Below are 23,009 nucleotides of genomic sequence, written 5' to 3'. Positions count from 1 at the left end.
AAGACATTCAAGCCGGTACTACTGATACAATCGCACGGCTTTTTTTTTATTTCGCCGCCTACCATTTCACGATTCATGGTTTACTAGAAACATTGCTAGTTTGTTAGACGCGATCTTGAGTATCGCAGTGCATAGCGACCATTTGGGGGTTTGGTCATTTTGGCTATCGGGATCCATTGCTTGTATATATCGCTGCCTTCAATGTAATTTCTAGCATTTTGAAAGAATACAATTCTTTTATTGACCTCCTTGTGAGAAAATCTTCATCCATACCTATTCCTAACTGCTACTTAATACATACTATACAGCCGTTATAATGTATCGCCGGTCGAAATATCGAATGCCGAATAATGAAGCAGTGTGGACTTTTAATAGTATCATAACAATATGATGTTGCCAAGGTCCCCAGGAATAGATATCTATGTGGCTGCGGTGGGAGTAGTCCAAGCCTATATAGGCTGCACTAATGGGCTGGGTTTCGGGCCCGGATGAGCGCCCACTATGGGCTAATGGGCCTTAAAGTGGGCCCCATACAGTACGAACATGAAAGTTGAACCCCCTTTTGAGTTTTCAAGATTACCCTTCGTTTTACCCCCGCTTCCAAGCCCTATACTTAAGATAATATTTTCTCGATAGGGCCGATCACTAGTGACCTCTCTATATCACGTCTTACAGGTAAAAGCACGCGTTGATTGAGAGATTTTCAGAATCACATAGGTTCACTAGAAAGTGTTAGGATTCCCGCCCAAATCAAAAATATATATCTGAAATCTAAACATTATATTTTATATTTCACAATACCTCGATTACCACCGGTCGGATTTTGTTTAAAATTTTAACATATTCTGATATAGTTCTTGTGAACATATTTTCTAAATTTAAACTATATATGACCAGTGAAAGGCTATACCTATATAATACAGCGATTATAGAGACTGATTTGTCAACCTCAAGATGCGCTTTGCGGAGCGCTAGCTATGGACTCCAAAAATGAAAAAAAAAAAAAAAAAATTAGAACGACGGCTGCATGATTCGAACATGCGCCTCCGAAGAGAATTGATTTCTAGTCAATCGCCTTAGACCACTCGGCCAAACCGCCAATTTGATATGTTTTGTTTTCTATTTATGCGTCATCAGCAAAGACTACTGAAGGCACCAGGGGAGGAGGGCCGTCTTCCAAGTCCTAGCGTACTGTAAAGATGGAGACAAGGCGAGCGAGATGTTAATGAAATGCATGAATCAAGCATCGATGAAAGAGGATGCACGGATCTGCGACCTTGAAACATTACGAGCCCCATTATGAGACATTGCTATGCAAACCTATGACCGAGCAAGTCAAATTTCCATTGACGATGAAATCCCGCCAGAAGGGGTGCTACTAGTACTGCGCGGGTGAATGTATCGCAGTGCGTGCACCATCAAATTCATTTTTCTCGGGGTTCCTCAACATCTTCGCGGTCTTATGAGACGTAGCCTGGTGTCATTCTCATCTAAGTCGGTGCCTAAGATGGCCTGTTTGGGAAGGATAAAAGTTCGAGGCTAGATTGTGACTACACCCTTCAGTTGAAGGTCAAATATGTATATTGCATCTATCGCAGTTGCCTCCAAGACACACCCGTTTGCTGGGAAGCATGCTTCCAGCAAAGATTCGACAGGACTCAAAATATCTAAGTGAGACAAATTTTTGTAGATCCAAAATGAATGAGAGGTGTTGCTAAGCTCCTAAGCACGAACAGATCCATCCTTAGAATCACTTGAAGATCAAAGCAATGTCTGAGGTGACGCTTTCAAAACTCTTACAATTACAATTTAGCTGTGAAAGAAGATCATGTAGTTATAGAGTGAGTATATTATAAAAGACACGGTAAATGCTAAGCTACCTTGTTTGAGTTCTTTTCCTCTTCGGGTCATGTGGAGACCGGGAGATTCTTTGTTCGCACGTCACCTCTCGACTCTTACCATATCGTCCCTCTCCAGCTCTCCAGCTGGCCTGTTTAGTCTGAACTATACTCTACGCTTTTTGGACTTTTGCTTTTTAGTCTTTGCGTCCAGCTCTCAGCTTGGAATTCACAGTCATGTTTAAAAAGAAACCAACGGTAATTGTCCCCACTACCCCTCCAAGCTTTGCTGTTTCTATTGCATGGAAGACTTATGCTAATGTAAAATAGATCAAAAATCTTTCCCCACTGCGGTCTTCTGACCGTAGGAAGATTGCTGATCAAATTCTCAAGGATTACCAGATTCCCGTTCCCTCAACCCCCACCAAAGCAGATTTATCCGCGCCCAGCACAGCATCCGCCCCCGCCTCGAGCCTTACATCGATCCGAAATGCCCTCCTGCCCGAGAACACTCAAACTGCTCGCTTTACAACCACTGCTGGTCCAGACCTTCGCGAGCTTCAAGGGATCGTATATGTTGGCACACACCCTGATGGTGATGAGCGGGTATTGTGGTTCAAGCTGGAACATGGCCCGGGGGCTGACAAACGACTATACCCAACGGTATATACACTATGGCACAACCCGAACCTAGTCCCCTTACTCTACACCCCTGAGTTCGTGATGGGAAAGCTCCATAGTGGAGCTGACTTAATGACACCGGGCCTTGCGAATGAACCTCCCTTCCCGGAAAGGGCGGTCAAGGGTGCCGTTGTTGCGGTCGCGAGTGTAGATAGTCATACAGTGCCTCGATTTGTGGGTATCTGCGAGATTGATGTTTCGGCATTGGGAGAGGTGCAGGGCACGAAGGGTCATGCGGTTCGTGGACTGCATTGGGAGGGCGATGAACTTTGGGCATGGAGCTCTGCGTCATTGCCGGGTCGCCCAGCTCCAGAGTACTTGAAAGGCTGGGATGAAGATGAAACGGAGGGTGCCGAAGAACAACTGGGGGAATTGAAGATCGACGATGATGGGGCTACAAACACCTCGGGGGACATTGAAACATCAAACAATGACCCAGCTACGGTAGAAGAACCCACAGCCGAAGATGAGGCACCAACAACAGAGGGTGAGCCATCTCTTCCCCTCCAATTTACCAGCCAAAAGTTGGATTTTGAGATGAAATCAACCACATACTAACAAGTAACAGAAATTGACGAGGCGTTCGTTAACGCTTTTGTTTACGCCCTCTACAAGCTCAAGCAGGATAACCCATCAGCGACCGACCATGGCCTTCCACTACCGATTACAGCTTCGGCATTGATTGCCAACTTCACTGCTCCTTATCTTCCTGTGTACACCCCCCAACAGGCTCAGCATTACAACATCAAGAAAACTAGCTGGAAAAACGTGAAAAAGTTTATGAAACATCTAGACAAATCAAAGCTCGTCAAAACCAAGGAACGTAATGGTCAAGAGACCGTTATCTTGGATGTGGACTTTGAGGACCATCGGGTACAGCGATTTGTGCCATATAGGCTGCCCTCGCCACGTGCCCTGGAGAACAGCAAGGCGGACGCGCCCGAAGGCAAAAAGTCGGCTGTGACGGATGGCTCCGACCCTTCAGTCGGCCAGACAATCACTGTGCAAAGTCTATATCGGCCGTCAGGAAAGCTGGTGCCGGCCATTTTCCCTGCCCTCCCTGCCAGCGACACAAATAACTTCTACAAATACTCCGATGTATCCCGCCATTTGGATCAATACCTTGAATCCCAAAACCCGCCGATCATCTCAAAGGAGAATCGACGCATCATAACCCTCAATCCATTCCTCGCGAACACTGTCTTCACTTCATCATCAACCGAAGATAAGGGGACACTCGCACGCGGCAAGGTCACGCGTGACGGTCTTTTAAAACGACTCATGGATGATAAGACGCTGCTCTCGCCATTCCATGTAATTTTGAAGACAGGTCAAACTATTGCAGACGTGAAGCCGAAAGCAGGCACCGCACCGAAGGTCACCGTCACCCTGGAGAAGCGAACAGGCTCCAAGACCATTACCAAAGTCATGACTTTGGAGGTCTTCGGCATCATCCCTAGTCTATTGGCACAGGAGCTACAGAAAAAGTGTGCCGGTAGCACTAGTGTGACACAGGCTACTGGTGCTCCCAAGGGAATTATGGAGGTGTTGGTTCAAGGCGACCAGCGAAAAGCCATTGAGACAGCTCTTGTTCGCCGTGGATTAAAGCCACAGATGATCGAGGTTGTGGATAAAACCAAGAAGAAGAAGTGATCGCCACGCGAACATTTTTTTCTGTCTTTTCACCCCCATATAGAGAGCGCTTTCACTGTACAAACGATAAATCAATAACCTGCACCAATATATAAATAAAGATGATCTCATGATGAGATGGATTAGACTACCCTCTCATATGCGTTCCTTAGCCCATCGTCGTAAAACCATTCAGATCTCAAAAACCCCATTCATCCTTCGAACCAACATTTGATTACCCATTCCTCTCTTGCTTCGATTCCTCTTCGTGGGCCTCTCCGGTCCCATTCGACAATTTCAGTCCGCGGCCGCCTTGCCTTCCATTGCCATTCCCGTTCACATGCTCCTCCTGTGTACCTGTATCATTGATATTACCAGTATCAATAGCCTCCCAGATATCATCTTGAAACAAGTACTGCATCAAAGCCTCATTCGCGCGACGCATCTCATCCGCCACGGGCGTATCTATTCTGTGCACCAGATCATACGTAACGAAGATCGCTCCGCCGCTCGAGTCTGCCGCGAGTGCCTCTAGCCTCTGACGTTCCTCGTCTGTAAGACGACTCGCGTGGCCAGGATTATCGGTATATATCTGTGTGCGCCGTGTTGCATCTGGGCGGCTGAGATTGTCTTCACGGTGCTGTATGGACTGATGTGTGCTGGAGAAGGGGGGTCCATTGCGTGGTTCTAGGTTAGAGCTATTATTGCTTTCGGCTCTGTTGGTATCGTTATGCTCCCCGAGAGTTTATACAGCGCACGACTTCGATGCGGTACATGTGCCCCCACGATGCATTGTACTCCAGGGCTTTATCGCTATATGATATCTGTACTAACTGTGATTTTTATCCCTGAGTAGCCTTTCAACTATGATTCTCTATGTTAGAGATAGCGAGCGCAAGCAGGTATATAATCAGGGTTGGTCTTAGAAGAACTGTGTCTATCGCAATTTGCAACAGGGCGTTCCAGACTACATCTAAGGACTACAACTGAGAACACTACATTTAAAGTCTGTGATGAGAAAAATAGCCCGAATGATAGTACTTCTTCCTCATACGAAGGCTTCAAAGAAGGTAAATCGCTTGAGTTGGATTGGTTAAGAATCTCAGTCAACCCTACCCAGGCTATACATAGAAAAGACCGCTTGATGCTTTTTACCGCCTTTCCAACTCTCTATATACAATACTGAGAGATACATTACAATACCGCATGAGCGGTGGATTATGCTCGTTCTCGGCAAATGGACATGAAGTCGGGGGTTTCAACAATAACCCTAATTCGCCGACTTGCCAAGATAGCTCTGCCGATGTAGTTTGATAGCGCTCACGCCTTGCTCTACATCATGATTTATCACAGGAATGCATTTCAATCTTGCATTCGGTCACTTTGAAGCTGACAGAATCTCTTGCTTGCCCTGATTTCATCTTCCATTGATCTGAGGGGCTTTCTATGGGAGAGCAAATTAAAGATGTAAACAAGAACATTCACTTTTATCTACAACATAGAGATATTGAGCAGCCTAGCAATTCCATTCATGAAGGTAAAGTAGAAGAAAAGACCGACGCAGGCCTATCGTCTCCTATGCGCAAAATGCAAGGAGGAGAAAGAATAGAAAAATATCTGTAACACGGTGTTGTCACAAGCAGTCCCAATCGAACAATCAACAGACAACCAGGATGCCAGATCCAGGGTTCAGAGACATTCAATAAGAGAATTCACATCAAGAAGATATACAGACATAGATGTGGAGTAATCCATCTCTATAATTCTAGTGCTCAGAGAAAGCATTTAGTGAGACAGGGCACGTGCGTGCACCTTCTTGTCAGAGACGAGCCACTTCATGGTTGAGCGAATGACCTCGAGGAGCTTCTCGGCGCTCAGGGAGCTGAGGTATGCGGAGATATCGCTGGGGTCCTCGGAGGAAGAGCCGGATCCGGAGCCGGCGGGAGTAGTGGGTGCAGCAGTAGGGGCAGCGGTAGCGCTAGGCTCGGAGGCGTCACCACCAGCGGCGGGGACGGAGCTCTGGGCAGACTGGCCGGGGGAGCTCACGGTGACGGAGATGTCGGAGGGGCTGCTGGCAGTCTGTGTGGCAGGCTCGTCAGTAACCTGAGAAGCAGAAGAAGTAGCAGTGGTAGTGGCAATCTCGGTCACGACAGGAGCCTCGGTAGAGGTTGAGACAGCAGACGTGGGGGCAGATGAAGGAGTGGATGAGGGGGTAGGGGTGCCGGTGGGGCTGCGGGTGGGACGGCGGGTGAAGTGCGGGTGCGAGAACGAAGAGGAGCTCTGAACAGGGGCACTCACGGTTGAGGCAGTGGTAGTGGGCGCGGTAGTGGTGGCTGCGGCTGTGGTTGTGGCAGCGGGCGCAGTGGTCGAGGAGCCAGATGAAGCGCCAGTGTACAGAGCGGGACCGGGAATCTTGTAGGAGTCCATGGAGGTGTAGATGTTGACTAGAATGCCAGGATCGGCAGCCTTGTAGAGCTCTGTGCCGAGGACGCCCTTAGGAGAGTCGCTGCCGCCGCCGGTAACCTTCAGGTTGAGACACTGGGGGTAGTTTTGAGCACCGTTGGTCTCACCGGCAGAGTGCAGGGCAATAATTTCATGGCGGAGAACGTAGTTGCCAGAGGCAATGGCACTGGGAATAGTCACAGTGCGGCTGTTGTTGGCGGCAATGAGATCGTCAGATGCCCATTTACCGGGGACGTTACTGCCGTCAATCAAACCAGCTTCATCGATCTTAAAGAACTCGAGGGTGGCCTTGTCAACCTTGGAGCAGTCGCCATTGCAGTTAGCCATGTAGGTGATGACCGGGCCGTGGTGGCTCTCAGGCCACTTAGTCCACTGCAGCTCAACAGAGCCACCGGCCTTGACCTCTGCGGAGATGGCACCAGGCGTGGCCTCCTTGTGGCAAATGATATCGGAGCCAGAGTAGCCAGTGGCATCCACAAAGCCAAGGTCAGTGGCAGTCTCAGACCATCCGAAGTTCTCGGGGACCTCAGCCTGATAGTTGTAGGTATCGACGAGGAAGCCCTTGTGGTAGGTGCCATCAACAACAGCACCCGACACGTAACCGTGACCAGCGACCATGGCGGCCGAGCTAAGCAGAAGACCCGCAATCTTTGACACAGACATCTTGAAGAATTTTTGAGATAAAAACGCACAGCGTAGGATCGAAGGATCGTAGTATCAAAAGGTGAGTAAAAAAGAATGAGAAGGGGACTTCAGTCAATGAAGTCAAACCCAAAAAAAGAGAATGAACGGTACTAGACCTTGAAAGAATGGAATGCAAAGGATGGATGGGAAAGATGAAGTGCTCTTGGAGGCCAGGGCCTTATATATGCAGGTCCTCAGCATCATAGCTCCTTTCGAAACAGAAGCACCACTCTGCCAAGAAATTTCCATCACAGAGGATATCATCAAGTTCAACAGGGTGTTTCTGGCATGGGACAAGGATTCCACTGGTCTGTGAGTGCGCCCATAGGTGGAGAATTGTGAGCGACCGAGACATCTCCATCTAGGAGGTGACAGATAAATGAAGCATGTGGTTTTCAAAGCGCCGGATGTTCCCAAGGCTGCACTAATGAACAAACGTAATTAAGCTATGCCCCGTAAGGACCACGAAGGAGCATCTAGGAGGGGCGTTTGACTGTGTGGCATAGCGTTAGTTGGTGGCTGTCGATCCTCGGCGGTTGTCTGTGACAGCTCAGGTTTCATCGACCCCTTAAATTGACAACTCCGTTCTCGAAAAGGGTTTGCCCTCGGGGAATTCTCGTTGAAATCCGATGCTTAAGGGGTTGGAAGATTCAAGTTTACCCCACTGTGCCATTCTGACCGGTCTCCAGTCGACTCCATAGAGGTGTTCCAAATGCTGGATTGAAACAGAGGACGGAGTACGGAGTATGCTGTAGATCACTGGAAAAAAAAGAACCTCAACTTCAACGACTATCTTTTTTGAATCCAACTGGCTTCATTTGAACCGTTTGTCCCCAAGTAAAACCTCTGCGCTTAGAGAGACTTCTGAAACACACTCCACCGACATCATATCCGACTGCATGATAGCTCCAGAGATCATCCAGGGCTGAAGTCTCGAGCGGTCTAAATTCAGCGCTGTCAGGTCTCCGTAAATTATGTACACTCTAAATTGCCTAAATTGCAACGGCGCTAATATTGCAGGCAAAATTTGAAACTTGACCAAGCAGCAGATCACGTTGAGACCCTTCTGACACCATCGCATCATTATTTTCAATGTCAGAGTGTTTGACCGATTAGCCTCATTGGAGCTTTTTTGTCAATTAATTCAAGTACCAGCCTGACGGTTCGGAAGTTTCGATTGGATCCAGCCAATCTTAGCCGTGCGATTGCCCAGCAACTAGATCTGTTGACTCCGTAGATGCAGGACCATCAGGGCTATCATTCGCCCTAGGCTATCTTTGATTAAATTCATGTGGATAGCCAAATCCATCCCACGGTGTAAAGAGTACACCCGAAGAGAACAGACCATACACTGTCTACGAAAGCTCTGATATATATATATTGTACACCATGTGAGGTGAAGTTCGCGATACAGCATTGCTCGAGGTCCCATGTCATGGCGAGTCCGACGATCATAGCTTGCAGGTGCATCTTAATGCCACTTGCATTGGAGTGTTGATACGACATAACAGTAAGCAGGACATCTACAACTGATAGCTAGGGCTGCACGCCATCAAGGAGCGTTACTCCAAGATAGCGAGGCATGGACACAGCCGCTGGCCAGGGTGTCACAATCTCTGCTTTTGCGAGGCGTAATGACCCGAAGCGTCTGTGTGCGCTTGGCACAAGCTTCTGTGTTATCCTTGTTATGTATGTACAACATCCAGAGTACTTATTTGTCATTCCAGGTAGTCGGTCCCGATGATCAATCCGCTCCCTACTATGAGGGAAGAAAGCCGTCGTCAAGCCAAAGTGGATTGTGTGGTCGGACAAAGACGTCCAAGACTCGAATTATGACTCTGTAGAACAAACCTCAAAAATGATAGTCTTGTCAGACGGGAGAAGCAGGATCAACAGCAAATCAAATTGATGGAAGATACGGGAAGGTGTGAGAGTATGGTGTGTACGGTATTGGTCACCGCCTTCTGCAGCCTGAGGTGTCTATTTTGAACAAAAGTTATACATTGACACCTTTACTACTTGAACATATTTGAAGAGAAAGAAGAAAAGAGATCAAAATCATAATAGGTGATTTCCAAATCAACTTTGACTATATCTGGCATCAACACTTGTATACTTCAGCGTTACAGTCTAAAAGTGAAGTTGATTTGCAATTTGTTGAGGTTCTGCCGTCCTAAATCGGTCACACTTTTCCCGCTCCCCTTTCCAGAATACCCGACAGGCAGTGACTTTCCCCTTCAATCTCACCTTTCGCAGGGCCATGGTATCGGAGACTGGCCCTGGTTTACAACGCGAGACTTGATTGTCATACTTTCTGGATCCCTATCACGTCGTGTCCCTGCCAACGCGTGACTCAACATATTCAATTGTTGTGAAGGTGGCGGTTGACAGTTGAAATCACCTACGATTTACAAGGAACGAAGCATGGGATCAACACAGGCACCTTTCTCGCCCTCATTTTCCGCCCTGGATCCTGTCATTATGGACGACGACATGGAGTCCACCTTCCGTAACGCCAACATGGACTTTTTGGACCCCACAAAACTCGAGATGTCAACCGAAAATGCTGGGGGAGATTTTGACGACCTGTTCGCTCGAGCCACAACTTCCCGTCCGAATGGCGTATCAGAGCCTTCAAAGCCATACCAAGACCAAAACCCCCTGAGGCAGGTGCCGACTCTTACCGCCGATTCACCAGCCGAGTCGCCAGATGATTCGGGTCGCAGTTCTTCCTCCGAATCACCACGGAATCACCTGCGACAAACGTCGGTCGCCTCGACAAACTCAGCAGCGCATAGTGATAATCCCTTGGCTTCTACTAGTTACCAGGCCGAGGACTGGATGCGCCCCGAATTATCGTCAGTCAAGGAGGAATCACCATTCAATATTGACCCTTCTTTTCCTATGGATGGTGGTTTCTCCTTGGATCCGGATCTGGAGGTTAGCAACAAAGCGATGGACGCAGCTTTTGATTTTGAAAGTGCAGCGAGTAGCCCTAGTCCATTGAAACCAGACAATGGGTCACTTCCCAGACCCCAGAAGCGCTCGAAATCCCAGCTCTGGAGTCCTTCGAGCAATCACGCTGCGCTGGCGTCAGTCGATGGTGTGCCTTCTGTGAGTATCTCGAACAGCGCCCTTCTTTTCCGCGCAATGCTAATAAAGCATAGGTCAATGCTCCCGGGTCTCCATTCTTCGCTTTTGGACTCAACGGCCAATCGCCATACTCGAACTCAATGCCCCAAGATATGGATAGAGTAGCCCCGCAATGGGGCGGACATTCTCCTTCGTCCCTTTTGGAAGAAAGTTTCGGAGGTATCAACATGAATCGCCAATCACCACTCCACACCTCGCTATCACCCGCCATGAACTTCGGGTCGCCTGCATCATACCAATTTCCTGTCAACTTCGCTTCTTCTCCAGCGCAGCCTCAAGTGAATGCGCACTCTCTACAGCCTGTCCTCACTGTGCATCCGACCTCCCTAAAATCCCGCGTTGAGACTCAAATTCCGATCCGCTTAACCCTCTCCCCGCTACCCACCGGTGTTAAGAAACTCCGTCTTCCCTCGCACACCATTTCGAAACTCAAATTTCTTGCTCCTCCTGCCACCGAACCTTCCCGTGATACCCTCCAATTGTACACAAGTCTGGTATGCACGAGCGCCATGCAAGACAGAGAAAAGATCAAGCGGGCATTTGCACGAACAAGGGGTGACCACTATCAAGCAACTTCGGATGACGAACGCCCGCTGGACGGGGGTGATGTGAAAATCTGCAGCGGATGTATACAGCGAGAACGGAAACGTGCGTCACGGAAGAAACAAAGGAAGCCCGAGGAAGACGAATTATTTCAAAAGGATGAAGAGAAGCGTGTCATCGTATTCAACACCAGCGAGATCAAGGAATGGACCGAACCATCAAAGAACGCTAGCGGTGGTTATGGTGATAGATTATCGGCCCCACCGGGATCAATGCAAGTGGAACTGCCGATGCGCATTGCATGCTATTGTCGGCATCAAAATGAGAAGCTCGGGTTCCAAGTTATATTCACTGTGAAGGACCACTTGGACAACGTGGTAGCGCAGGCAATCACAAATTCGATTATGATAACCGACGACCACAAAACGCAGGCTCCATCCGCGCCCGCGCCGACTGGCCCTTCGCCATCCCTCGCAGATGGGACACAAGTACCGGGAGTTGGAGTGTTTCCCTCGGGCCAAAACCCCGAGAATGGGCAAAATTCTTTCGGTGCACCTCAGTCGCCGACTGATCTGCAGGGTCTTCAACAAAGGTTCAATTCTCAATATCAGCTTACACCGAGTTCATTTGCGGGTCCAGGCTCAACAAGTGGAGGAAATGTGTCTCAGACGTCCAGAAGCCTCTCTCGAGGAGCATCTCCATCCGATTTCCAAGGGCCACAGAGCAAACGGCGCAAACACAGCAGCTCTGGAAGGCTTCCATCCGAACTGACTATGACAAGACTCGAGACACCTCAGTCATCCGCAGCAGCTATGAACAATGCTGCGCAACTTGCGGCTGCTCGTGGATTCGCTTCACCAACTGAACGCCCATTCGTAAACCCGTCCTCCATGTCTCAATATGGGAATGGCCCGCCCACGCCCAACCAGAACAACGATAACAATCCATTCTTCAACCCGACTCCTGCCCAGCGACAAAGTTTAGACACCCTGGCCGGGGGAGCACTGGCATCCACACCCAACTCTACCCATCCCAGTCGTCCGGGGACACCAGGTGGCTCGAATCGCAATGGCTTCCATGATCCAAGTATTCCCATGGGACTTGGTGCTAATTCATCAAGTCAGGTTTGGCCTCCCCTCAACAGTGCCCCCAATCGATTGCCATCAGTGATTCACAAGTTGGTACCTGCCGAGGGCTCCATCACAGGAGGCACTGAGGTTACGTTGTTAGGCAGCGGGTTTTATCCTGGTATGGAGGTTGTTTTCGGTGATACCTTGGCCACTACAACCACATTCTGGGGTGACAAGTGCCTCAACTGCCTGACCCCTCCTGCTCTCCAGCCGGGATTGGTGTCTGTGGTATTCAAACATGAGCATCCGACGTTCGGTCAAGTCCAGCAGCCTCAGCCAATCATGCCCAAACAGCAGCTGTTCTTCCGCTATGTGGATGACCGTGAGCTTCAAATGTATCGCTTGGCACTGAACATTCTTGGTCAGAAATTGGGCAGCCAAGCGGATGCATTCCACACAGCGCAACAGATCATGGGAAGCGATCCAAACGCGTTCTTCAACATGCAAGCAGACATGCAAAGTAACGGTAACTCCTCCGGGGGTCAGCAACGCCAAGTACCGGGTCTTGAGAACCAGGGCAAACTCGGCGATCTCGACTCGAAGATGCTCACCTACCTGGAATTCATCGACTTGGACAATAGTCCTCGCTCAGCACGGTATAACTCGCGCAGCCCCACCGGCCAGAGTCTTCTCCACTTTGCGGCGTCGTTGGGACTGACAAGATTTGTCGCGGGTCTTTTGGCTCGGGGTGCAAACCCCGATGTGCAAGACAACACGGGCAATGCGCCGATGCATCTAGCCGCACTTCATGGTCATGCCCACATTGTCCACCGCTTGCGTCTGACGGGCGCCAATCCTAACACTCGTAGTGTACGAGGCTTCACTGCCGCAGACCTAGCAACAACGCTTCCCGCCCATCAAGCCGCATTGCTTCCATCTCGCCACTACCGGTCCCGCAGTGTGGGATCCCTCACATCCCGACGCCGACAAAGCAGCTCGGCCTCGCTTAGCTCGATGTGGGAGGTGTCTTCCGCCTCTGGATCTCTTGGTCATGATCTCAACGACTCGGAGGATGTGGATGATGAAGAGGAAACCACCGATGATTCTGAGTCGGAGCCTCTTCAATTTACCTCCTCTCGTCGGTCTAGTATGCACCAAGATATCGGTCCACAAGTCATGGACAATAGCGAACAAACCATCGCAACCGGAAACGCTCAGGGCTTTGCCCCGCCAGCACCTCTTGTCGCGTGGCGTGACCAGCTGGCTCTTCAAATCAATCAATTCCAGCAGAGCGTGGCCAATGCCTTCCCCAACCTCCCGGCCCTCCCCCGATGCCTCCGATGCCCGCAATGCCCGCGATACCTACGATGCCCGCCCTCCAAGACTACCAAGGACAAGGAATGATGCGCCGCATAACCAACCTTGTTCCTCACCGACCTGCGGCTGGGGATGGTTGGTGGGATTACCTGAAGGGCACATCTGCGCCCAATCCCAATCAACCACCTTCATACGATGAGTTGTTCCCGCACCCCGAGGCCACCGATGAATCCGACATGAAGAAGTCCAGTCTGCTCCGTGCCGCAACAGAGGCAGCTATCGACCAACACTTCGAGGCACAGAGTAGCGCTGCTGCTGCTGCCGCCGCCGCCGTTCCGGCTTCGGCTTCAGCTTCAACGTCCCGCATTCAAGTTGAGAAGGAAGATATCAAAGATATCACAATCGGGCGCAATGTCATCTCACGCGAGCAGCAAAAGCACCTCCGAGAGCAACAGGCTCGACGAATGAAGGGTCTAGGCAACGACCGAAACCTATACTTCATTTGGGTAAGTAAACAAACATGTTCACTACCTTCTCGTCTTGTGTCTAGTACACGGCTAACATTGTTTCTATAGATTCCTCTTCTTATTCTCGTTATTTGTGCCTGGGGTCGAAACTACGTTCCCGGGATTTGGCAAGGCGTCACGGACAGCTTTGAATTTGTGAAAGCTCGCTATACACAGCCGGCTGTGGAATTGGGCATTTAGGGCATTTTCTATCTTTCTTTTGTTTTTCTTTCTTCACATATTTCTAAGGCGTTCTTCCTGAGCGAGCGAACCTTTCCTCTTATACGACGGACTAACTATCGGGTTTTTGTCTTTTCCTTATTTGTGTTCATAATGACGCGGCATGACCATCTACATAGAATCCACATGGTTGACTAAAACCGTCCTTGCATCTATGTAAATTTCCAACTTGAACCTTATGACTCTGTTAAGGGCCGGCAGCATCGAAGATCCGCCACCAAGATATGCAGTTTTATCCCTGCGACATGGCTGCACATGCATTGTGTTACTCATTCTGTTAACCTCGTCTTGATAGAGGATTTTTTGAACATCTTAGTCTTCATATGTTTCTCTATAGTCAACTGTAATGGTATCACACATGCGCTAAACTACAATCAAGGATTTATGCTTTTTGCAGAATTCTTCGACGGCTTCAACGAATGCATCAAGAGCTGTGGTAGACATGGCAATATTCAAGGTGATAGTCCCTCGTTTCTGAACCCAGAACCCAGCATTCACCAGTTCTAACCAGAAAAGCTGCTTGAGATCCACCGCCTCAACCGCAGCAACATCATCTTGACAGGTGATCTGCTCCGCGCGAAGCCCTGTCTCAGTGATGTGTACGCACATAAGAGAACCCTGGCCAGTGACGCAGAACTTGGATTCCGCAAAGACCTGTTGCAAGCGCTGGCGCAAGCCATCGCCTAAAGCATTGAGCGACTGAACAACTTCAGCCGTGTACACTTCAGAGAGTCCCGCATACCCGGAGTGCAGCATCAAAGTGTTGTTCTGGAATGTGCCAGAGTGGGCCAAAGCCCCGCGCGTGAGAGGGTTGAAAACATCCATGATATCTCCTCGGCCACCGAATGCACCGAATGGGAGGCCTCCGCCCAGATACTTGCCCAAAGTGATAAGATCAGGCTTGATTTCAAGCATCTCTTTTAGTCCCCCTAGTGCCAACCGGGATGTCATCACCTCATCCAGAATCATTAAGGCGCCTCTTCTCTCACTCTCCTCGCGAACTGTTCGAAGAAACTCCGGGGATGCGGAAATGAACCCACCAGACCCTTGGATCCCCTCTAGAATGACGGCGGCAACATCACTATTTTGGGAAAAAGCTTCCCGAACACCCTCAGAATCATTGTATTGTAGTAGTACCCAGTCCGCCTGGTCGATATTGTTTTCCGCGACGCCAGACCCAAAGGACAGCACACTACCATGATAGGCTCCGCGGAAGACGATGATCTTACGACGGCCGGTGAATTTCCTTGCTGCAGCAAGACAGTGTATGTTTGCTTCTGTTCCGGAGTTTGTGAAACGAACTCGTTCAAGTCCGAATCGTTCACATAGCAACGAAGCATATCGCTGCTCGTAGACATTCGTTGCTCCAAGACTCAACCCGACATTCTGCACGGTCTCTGTCAACACCTTTTGTAGCGTTGGGTTGGAATGTCCATATAGTCCAGCGGACAATTCGCCGACTAGATCATAGTATCTGGAATATAGTGTTAACCCACACGTTCTCGAGGTCCAGATTGACTCCTTTACTTGTTCCCATCCTCGTCCCACAGTTCTGATCCTTTGCCCTTGCGCATAAAGATTGGAAATGGTGCTGTGTGCAGCAGAGTCCGGGTATTCCCTCCTGGTAAGCTATCGAGTGATAGCTTATGCAGGCGTTGCGATTCTGGGTGGAGCTCGATAAATCGAGTCTCGGCATCGTGAAGAGCTGAGTCCATCTTTGATTGGAGAGATGATATATAGTAAAGTACTTGGATGTTCTGGACATCAGTTTATATAGTGGTCAGATCGAGATGAGCGGGGAAATGGGCCTGATGCCCCTCCACGGAATAGATTGTCCGTTCTTCAATTGATACTTGGCATAGCCACTTGCCTGAAGTATACACATTATGGCATTTACTACTCCGTAGTGACAGTTAAGAAAGGGATATAGTACTAGTCCCTTACCATTCCACTAATATCAGGCAGATCTAGATCGGAACATCCCATCCAAGTGATCTACAAAGTGTAAAAACAAGAATGAAAAAAAAAAAAAAGGTTATGGAATGGAGCACCACATAAATATTTGATTGAATTGACTGTGAATAATATAGAAGCATGAGTATGTTCTGTCACCCTCGTATTTATGGTTCACCGTAAGGGGCCCATGCAGTATGTGTATGAAAAATAAGAAATGATCGTCCCTTCGAAAAAAAAGAAAAGAAAGTCACATTTCGCAACATCTCCTGAAAAGGGCCACTGGTTTTTCCTTCTGTTCAAGGATAGGCGGGCCATGTCAGCAATCTCTTCCAACATTGTGCAGATTCTATCTCTCTATGCTGTCCAATGCCTGATACCTGCAACTCTCCTGATCGCAACCACAAAGCAATCTGTTCTTCGGTATCTGTCAATTCCATGCTCTATCTTCATTGCATTTCGAGCTATACCAGTGGCCACAGCGCTGGGCCCGGGATACGTGTGGTGTGAATGTGCTCGCCTTTTTCTGACTATCATCTTCCAATGCCTAAATCTGCTACTCATCGACCCTAAGGACAGTAATGATTTGCCTTCTGGGGGCAGTCAGAGCCTTGTGTCTCGAATTTATGCCGCGACTCGGCTCTTTACTGACCCTCGAGGGATCAACTCTTCCTGGCAAATAAAGAATGCCCCACCACAGCCAAAATATTATCAACGGCGTGATATGAACATACCTCCTCGGGGTCGCTTCTTGATTCGTCAAATCGCCATTATTGTTTGGCAATATCTAGCTTTGGATGTATTTGCTACACTTGCGTTGCAACAAGCCTTGGAGCAAGAGAAGAATGGGATTTTGCCGCCAGTGCCTCAATGGGACATATCATGCGAACAATGGATTGAACGAATTATCTCGAACCTTATGGCTGGATTTGTGGTCAGCCGAATCCTCATCGACTTTCACCATCGTGCCTTTTCGGTAATCCTCGTGGGACTTGGACTGGACTCGCCTGCAAATTGCCCTCCGTTGTATGGAAGAGCACTGGACGCTGATACAGTACGGGGCTTCTGGGGGTAAGCTTGCTCACCGTACATGACTTGGAAAGACACAGTTTTATACTGACAAGAATTCTGTAGGAAATTCTGGCATCAATTGCTACAAAATCCCCTGACCTCTGTCAGTGCCTTCATCACCCAAGACCTATTGGGTCTTAGGCCAAGATCCTTGATGCAGCGGTATATGAATGTTTTTGTTGTTTTCTTCTGCTCGGGTGTGCTGCACCTCATCCTGGATATTGTGCAGGGAATCCCAGCACAGGAATCCGGCGCCATGTTATTTTTCGTCACGGCTCCTCTAGGTCTTATGATCGAAGATGGAATCAAAGCGCTTTGGAAATCCTTTTCGAAGCCTAATCGATCAATCAAGACAACCCCTAAGCCGTTGTGGCAAAGGGTTCTCGGCCTAACATGGTCTATGGCATGGCTTGGTGTCACTTCAACTGGGTTCTTCTACCCACAAGTTGTGAGGCCGAAAAATCAGGCCCTGGTTCCTTTTTCTGTGGCGGATCATATCGGACTGCCTCTAGAGTCAGCGTTTGTTCTGGTCGGTGGTGCTGTGCTAGCAAAGGTGTTTGAGGTAGAAGTATGAGGTCATGGGGTATAGATCCGGGGCCAAGCCGCTGTGCCAGTGCCTACACAGAAGAAATAGGGTTGAGATAGATGTTGAACAAGAATAGGTAGTGGGCCGCTTATACGACTATCTGATGTCTTTGGAGTATTATTTCCAGCTAGTCTTCTCAGATATTCTTCTGAGATGTCATTCAGATATTTCTCTCCCTCACTTCTATATGTAGACTATGGGAAGCTTCGAAGAAAAAAAAAAGCATCAACTGTGTAGCCCATTATAATGAACTGATATTTGATTTTCCTAAATACTTTGACATACCAAAAAATCGCGAAACAAAAAAAAGCCCCGTTATAGATCCAACCCTTAAAGCAGCGAGGGATACGCACTAAAATGGAAAGTGAGGCCGTGCGTGGCGGCTGTTGACAGCATGGTCTCCCTCACCCCGCAACTTTTCCCCTGAACTCCAGGCGCATACAAGCTCCCTATGCACCCTGAATTTTGAGATGCCCTGAAGACAATTGGCTACTTCCCGTATTGCGCCCGCGAAATCATGGACCCTTCGCAGGCTTCGAGCAATGTAACGGGTACGACTACCATGATTTAGACGAATCAAGCTTGCGCTGACCATACAACACAGTCGAATACACAGATCCTTCGGGCTTATTTCCGCTCATTCAGCCCGTGATTGAAGCAAAGCTTCCGCTGAGAAATCTCCACTGGAAATCGCCAACCCGCCCCGTGCGGTCCATCGAGTCACTCCGCATCGGGTTCACACCTGCGCAAGAATCAAACGAACGCAAATCATCGAGCGATACTGTTCATGGCACAGTCACCCATCGCAGGCATCAGATCCCTGGTCTACGGCAGACACCATACCTGAAAGTTTATCTCCTCCGATGCGACGACAACGAGACCTACAAGGCGACGGCCCGACGGAACCTTCGCGAATGGATCAAGGCCAACGCGTCTTCTCAAAGCTCACAATCCGCAACTACTAGTCAGGAAAAGCACGATGCATTCGAATGGCTTATCTTACATGTGGTACCGGATGGTGACGCTGCGGAGAAGGCGGCCACCCCTACCTCAAAATGGGGCCGTGGCTCAACTACGGTGCTGGAAAAAGCAAAGGCTGACTTCAATGGTTCGTCCAAGTCTGCTGTGGATCGTGTGGCCCAATTGCGTCTTCCGAAGCCCGGGACCAAGTCCCTTGAATTGGGCGAGCAATTGGAGGATCTGATTGATAAAATGAAAAACGGCATTCTCGCTTCGTTTGATCTGCGCGTGGCTCAATATGAGGAGGATATAAAGGAGAAAGACTCTCAGCGCAGTTTGCCTGGCTGGAACTTCTGCACGTTCTTCATCCTCAAGGAAGGCCTTGCTAGAGGGTTCGAGAATGTGGGCCTCTTCGAAGATGCTCTGGCCGGATACGATGAGCTAGCTGTTGGCTTGGATGCGGCCATTCGAGACCAGCTCGATGGAAGTGGTGACCAACACAGTGGTGCACTCTCGGTCACTAGTAAAAACTGGGCCGAGATGGCTAAAAGGGCATTGGAGACTGGGACTTCAGATGACAGCGACAGCAATGACGATGACGGGACTCTATTCTCGGAGCTTCAGCCGAGGGATTTCCCATTTAATTCCAACAAGATGTCATACAGGGAGATGATCCTGGCAAGCGATATCTCTATCTTCGATTTCCGCACATACATCTTCTCTCGTCAACTGACTCTGCTACTCCGAGCCGCGAGAGCTCCATCACTGGCCAAGAGCGAATCCGAGGCAGACGCTAATACGTCAAAATCAGGCAAGAAGCCTGAAAATCTCATTCTGCTAGCTGAGATTTGTGGAAGAGCAACGGAATTCATCAGCTTAGCTACACGTACCCTCCGCTACGATCTCGAATGCGGTTTAGCGGAGGTAGTTCATGATAGTAAGGCGGATGTTATCAACAATATCGTCTCCTCGTGGGCATTTTCGGCGGCTTTCCAGATCCTGGGTCAAACCTTTACTCCGACTCTGATGCTCCCCGAATCCTCTCTTCATGCCGTTGCACAATCTAGCGAAGCCGCTGCTATCACAATGACAGATTCTCGTGTCGATCTGCCTCGCCGCTCTAGTTCCCTCATAGGGGGTGCACGACCTGGCCGGCCAGTGACTCAGGATATCTCTGATAGTGTGGGTTTGATGCAGCGGCGGTCAACGATGGAACACCCTAAGCCCGTGCCTGTTCTCCCACAGAAGACTGGCTCTGAACAGCTATCATCGGGGAGAGCCGAATTGCTACTTCTGGCTCGACGGTCCCTCGAGGAGATTGCTCGCAGACGGGGATGGGCTGAGAGCTGGAACAATCTCGGTCTTCTGTTTGATGAGCGCCATCGTTCTGGGGCCAGTGGTCTTACGGAGGTCTCGTTGGACGGCGATGACACTGAAGAGTCAAAGATAGCTTCCAAAGAGAAGCAATCGTCACTTGTAGGCATCAAGCTTTCTGGCCTCAAGGCCGCATTAAAGTCAAAAGATGCCTACCTGTTTCTCTACGAAGATCTCACAGACCGTTTAATCCGCCATCATATGGCAGCTAATCGTGTCAACTCTGTCGAACAGGCCCTGGCTGAAATCGCTATTCTACGATATCGCCGGAAAGACTACGAATCTGCTGCTTCCTATTTCTATCGGATGGCTCCCTTCTACGGCTCTAAGTACTGGATTGTTCTGGAAGGAAGCATGTTGGAACTACATGCGCGATGCTTAAAGGAGCTCAAACGGAACGAGGACTACGTTCGGTTGATGATACGGTTGCTTTCCAAATTTGCTACATATGCGCAGGCGCAATTGTCAGTCAGGCAAAAGTCCGTGGCTGGCTCGATCCCTTCTACTGAGCAGGACATGTTAGAAGAACATGTCCATGATCTGTTCGAGGCGTCTGGTGCTCTCCAAAAGGATACCCCTGTTTCTCTGACAGACTTCTTTGCCGACCTCCGTGTTGACCCGACCATTCGTCTGTATGACAACAGGGATGGATTTCAGATCAAATTGTCTTTGCGATTCCTTTTGGGCCAAAATATCGAGATTGAGAATCTCAAGGTCCGGCTGATCCACGCTAACAGCTCCCAACATTCTGAGCACTGGATTGAGAGCTCAGCCAAATTCGTGGTGAAATCATCATCAACGCAGATTTTGATTGACTCATCGGTAAGTACCCGTATAATTAATTTCGATATCAGTAACTAACTTTATGCAGACCACACTCCAAGGCAAGTACTTCATTGACCGTCTCGAGATGAGGGCCGGCAACCTTGTCTTTAACTTCAACGGCGGGCGAGACTCCACCCTTCCAGCTGGCTTCCGGGAATCGGAAGACTCAGAGGAAATTGACGACCAACCGTACATTTATTGTTACCCGCCGGCCGAAGCTTTCACGGCGAAGATCGTGTCACCACATCTTATTAACCTCCAGGCCATGCGGACCCTGGAGCTTGAACTTGACAGCGGACGAAATGATATCACGACTGGCACGATTCGTGTCCGGCCAGCTACTGCAGGCCTACGACTTCGCCTTGCAGAAACAGAAGTTGTGGATGGCAAGCTCGAGGTGGATGCTAACCACGAGTCGGGCATTATCGAATTCGGGCAATTGCCGGCGCGGTCTTTTGTCCGACTGCGTATTCCATACACTGTGGAAGAGGCGTTTTCGACCCTCTCAGCCCGAGCAGAGATTGGGTATGAGACCGAGCAAGGCCGATTCGCTTCCTCGGCATCATTCAGTGTTGTTTCAACTCTACCTATATCGGTCAACGTGCAAGACATTTTCAAGGATGAATTATTATTCTCACGTTTCACCATCAGCCCGGCCATGCTGATCCCGCTTCGTATCATGAACTGCAGTCTACCAAGTTCAGACGTTTACAACGTGCAGTCCAGTATCATAGGGCCCGTCGCCCTTGATGTCTTCCCCAAGCAGCCAGCATCTCTTCTCTATAAAATTCGCCATAACGAAGGCAACACAGCCGCATCAACGCCGCGTAGCCTTCAGTTGAGTGTTGACTTCACATGTGTCGACGATGAGTGTCTCGATGCAGTCGAAAAACAGTTCGCTGCTTCCATTGACTCCAGTCCATTCCGCCAATACGCAGCACTGCTCACATCGCACATTGTCAACAGTTTCCGCGCACAGCTATCCACAAATGACATGGAAGCGATTGGGCTCATTCGAGAGGTAAACATGCTGCCATATCGGACTGTGCGATGGGACGATCTACTCGGAGCTTTGAAACTACCAGGCGAAGATGTGCGACAATGGCTTAAGGAGTGGCACAAGGTAAGAATGAAATCTAATGTTTTCAGCCAGCTATTTTGCTCACATGCGAAACAGAACAACTCTACCATCCCCCTCCCCGCTCAACCTACCATTATAACCCGCCGCATCATCATCCCCGTCGACGTCCCTGAAATCCAAGTGGTGCACACAGCCGACCTCCAGCTCCAACCAAAACCCACCACTGACTCCGGGCCCTCCACCCACGCCGCCGTCGGCCAGATGATCACCGCCGAGCTATGTCTCCGCCACACACGACGCTGGTGTTCTCCATCGACCCGCGAAAACGCTGACCAACCCCTCGAATGTTCCTACGAGATTCACGCCAATCCAGAACAGTGGCAGATCGGTGGTCGTCGCCGGGGCAACTTCCTCGCACGCGACGGCGAATCCACCCGCTTCACTGTCCTCCTACTCCCCCAGAAACCAGGCCATCTCCTTCTTCCGGGTCTTGAAATCCGTACCTTCTTGCCATCGGCACCTCAACTCCCAACGTCGCCGCCTACGACTGATCCCGCTGGTTCCATGGCGCCGTCTCGTCGCTCGATTCCTTGTGAGGTTGACTACCGTAACCATGGCGAGACAATCCTAGTTCTCCCAGATCTGAAGAAGACTACCGTTAGTCTTAGTGCCGCTGGCGGTAATCATGCTCCCGGTGGGGGATCTTGGCTCGTTGATTCGGAGCGACGGACGGAGGAGGTTTATTAATTTGATAGATCTGGGGTTTGTGTAAGTGATTATATGTATAATGAGTCCGGTATAGGCTCGCTGAGAGAGTTGTATGTAGATCTACGATTCATGAATCCATAATTCTTTTGTGAGCCCTTGAGTTTTCCTAATCCTCTGCATGTTTTACGTACAAAAGTGCCTTACTGGCTTGTGGTCAGATACCAGATTATAATGTTTCGGATGTAAGCCGGAAGACAGATGACTGAAAGTCTTACAGGTTCTAATTACCCTGCCTATCACCCTTTTTACATTTTTCTACATTTC

The 23,009-nt window shown here is 49.4% G+C and overlaps 7 protein-coding genes across 7 annotated transcripts; 4 read left to right on the top strand and 3 right to left on the bottom strand.

Moving 5' to 3' along the window:
* Window positions 1-2,075: 2,075 nt before the first annotated feature.
* Window positions 2,076-4,172, top strand: N7500_007798 (putative RNA binding protein Ligatin/Tma64; the record flags this gene model as incomplete). Its single annotated transcript, XM_056678942.1, has 3 exons — window positions 2,076-2,096; window positions 2,169-3,006; window positions 3,088-4,172. The coding sequence occupies 3 exons, from the start codon at window positions 2,076-2,078 to the stop codon at window positions 4,170-4,172; spliced, it is 1,944 nt and encodes a 647-aa protein (XP_056529314.1).
* A 214-nt stretch (window positions 4,173-4,386) lies between these two features.
* Window positions 4,387-4,944, bottom strand: N7500_007797 (uncharacterized protein; the record flags this gene model as incomplete). Its single annotated transcript, XM_056678941.1, has 2 exons — window positions 4,387-4,867; window positions 4,910-4,944. 2 exons carry the CDS (start codon window positions 4,942-4,944, stop codon window positions 4,387-4,389), a joined length of 516 nt encoding a protein of 171 aa, XP_056529313.1.
* A 992-nt stretch (window positions 4,945-5,936) lies between these two features.
* Window positions 5,937-7,277, bottom strand: N7500_007796 (AA9 family lytic polysaccharide monooxygenase; the record flags this gene model as incomplete). The annotated part of the gene is made up of 1 exon (XM_056678940.1): window positions 5,937-7,277. One exon carries the CDS (start codon window positions 7,275-7,277, stop codon window positions 5,937-5,939), a length of 1,341 nt encoding a protein of 446 aa, XP_056529312.1.
* Window positions 7,278-9,722: 2,445 nt separating this feature from the next.
* Window positions 9,723-14,088, top strand: N7500_007795 (putative membrane-tethered transcription factor (SPT23); the record flags this gene model as incomplete). Its single annotated transcript, XM_056678939.1, has 4 exons — window positions 9,723-10,412; window positions 10,466-13,316; window positions 13,352-13,887; window positions 13,957-14,088. 4 exons carry the CDS (start codon window positions 9,723-9,725, stop codon window positions 14,086-14,088), a joined length of 4,209 nt encoding a protein of 1,402 aa, XP_056529311.1.
* Window positions 14,089-14,490: 402 nt separating this feature from the next.
* N7500_007794 (aspartate aminotransferase family protein) lies at window positions 14,491-15,842 on the bottom strand (the record flags this gene model as incomplete). The annotated part of the gene is made up of 2 exons (XM_056678938.1): window positions 14,491-15,601; window positions 15,655-15,842. The coding sequence occupies 2 exons, from the start codon at window positions 15,840-15,842 to the stop codon at window positions 14,491-14,493; spliced, it is 1,299 nt and encodes a 432-aa protein (XP_056529310.1).
* A 554-nt stretch (window positions 15,843-16,396) lies between these two features.
* Window positions 16,397-17,725, top strand: N7500_007793 (wax synthase family protein; the record flags this gene model as incomplete). Its single annotated transcript, XM_056678937.1, has 2 exons — window positions 16,397-17,151; window positions 17,215-17,725. The coding sequence occupies 2 exons, from the start codon at window positions 16,397-16,399 to the stop codon at window positions 17,723-17,725; spliced, it is 1,266 nt and encodes a 421-aa protein (XP_056529309.1).
* A 529-nt stretch (window positions 17,726-18,254) lies between these two features.
* Window positions 18,255-22,724, top strand: N7500_007792 (putative TMEM1 family protein; the record flags this gene model as incomplete). Its single annotated transcript, XM_056678936.1, has 4 exons — window positions 18,255-18,288; window positions 18,342-20,893; window positions 20,943-22,019; window positions 22,074-22,724. 4 exons carry the CDS (start codon window positions 18,255-18,257, stop codon window positions 22,722-22,724), a joined length of 4,314 nt encoding a protein of 1,437 aa, XP_056529308.1.
* Window positions 22,725-23,009: the final 285 nt, after the last annotated feature.

The sequence above is a fragment of the Penicillium coprophilum genome, assembly GCF_028826855.1.
Source record: "Penicillium coprophilum strain IBT 35676 chromosome Unknown utg000005l_segment0_segment0, whole genome shotgun sequence".
NCBI classification, from domain to species: Eukaryota; Fungi; Ascomycota; class Eurotiomycetes; order Eurotiales; family Aspergillaceae; genus Penicillium; species Penicillium coprophilum.
Note: the sequence above shows the minus strand (reverse complement) of the source record. Positions and strands in the feature narration are given on the sequence as shown.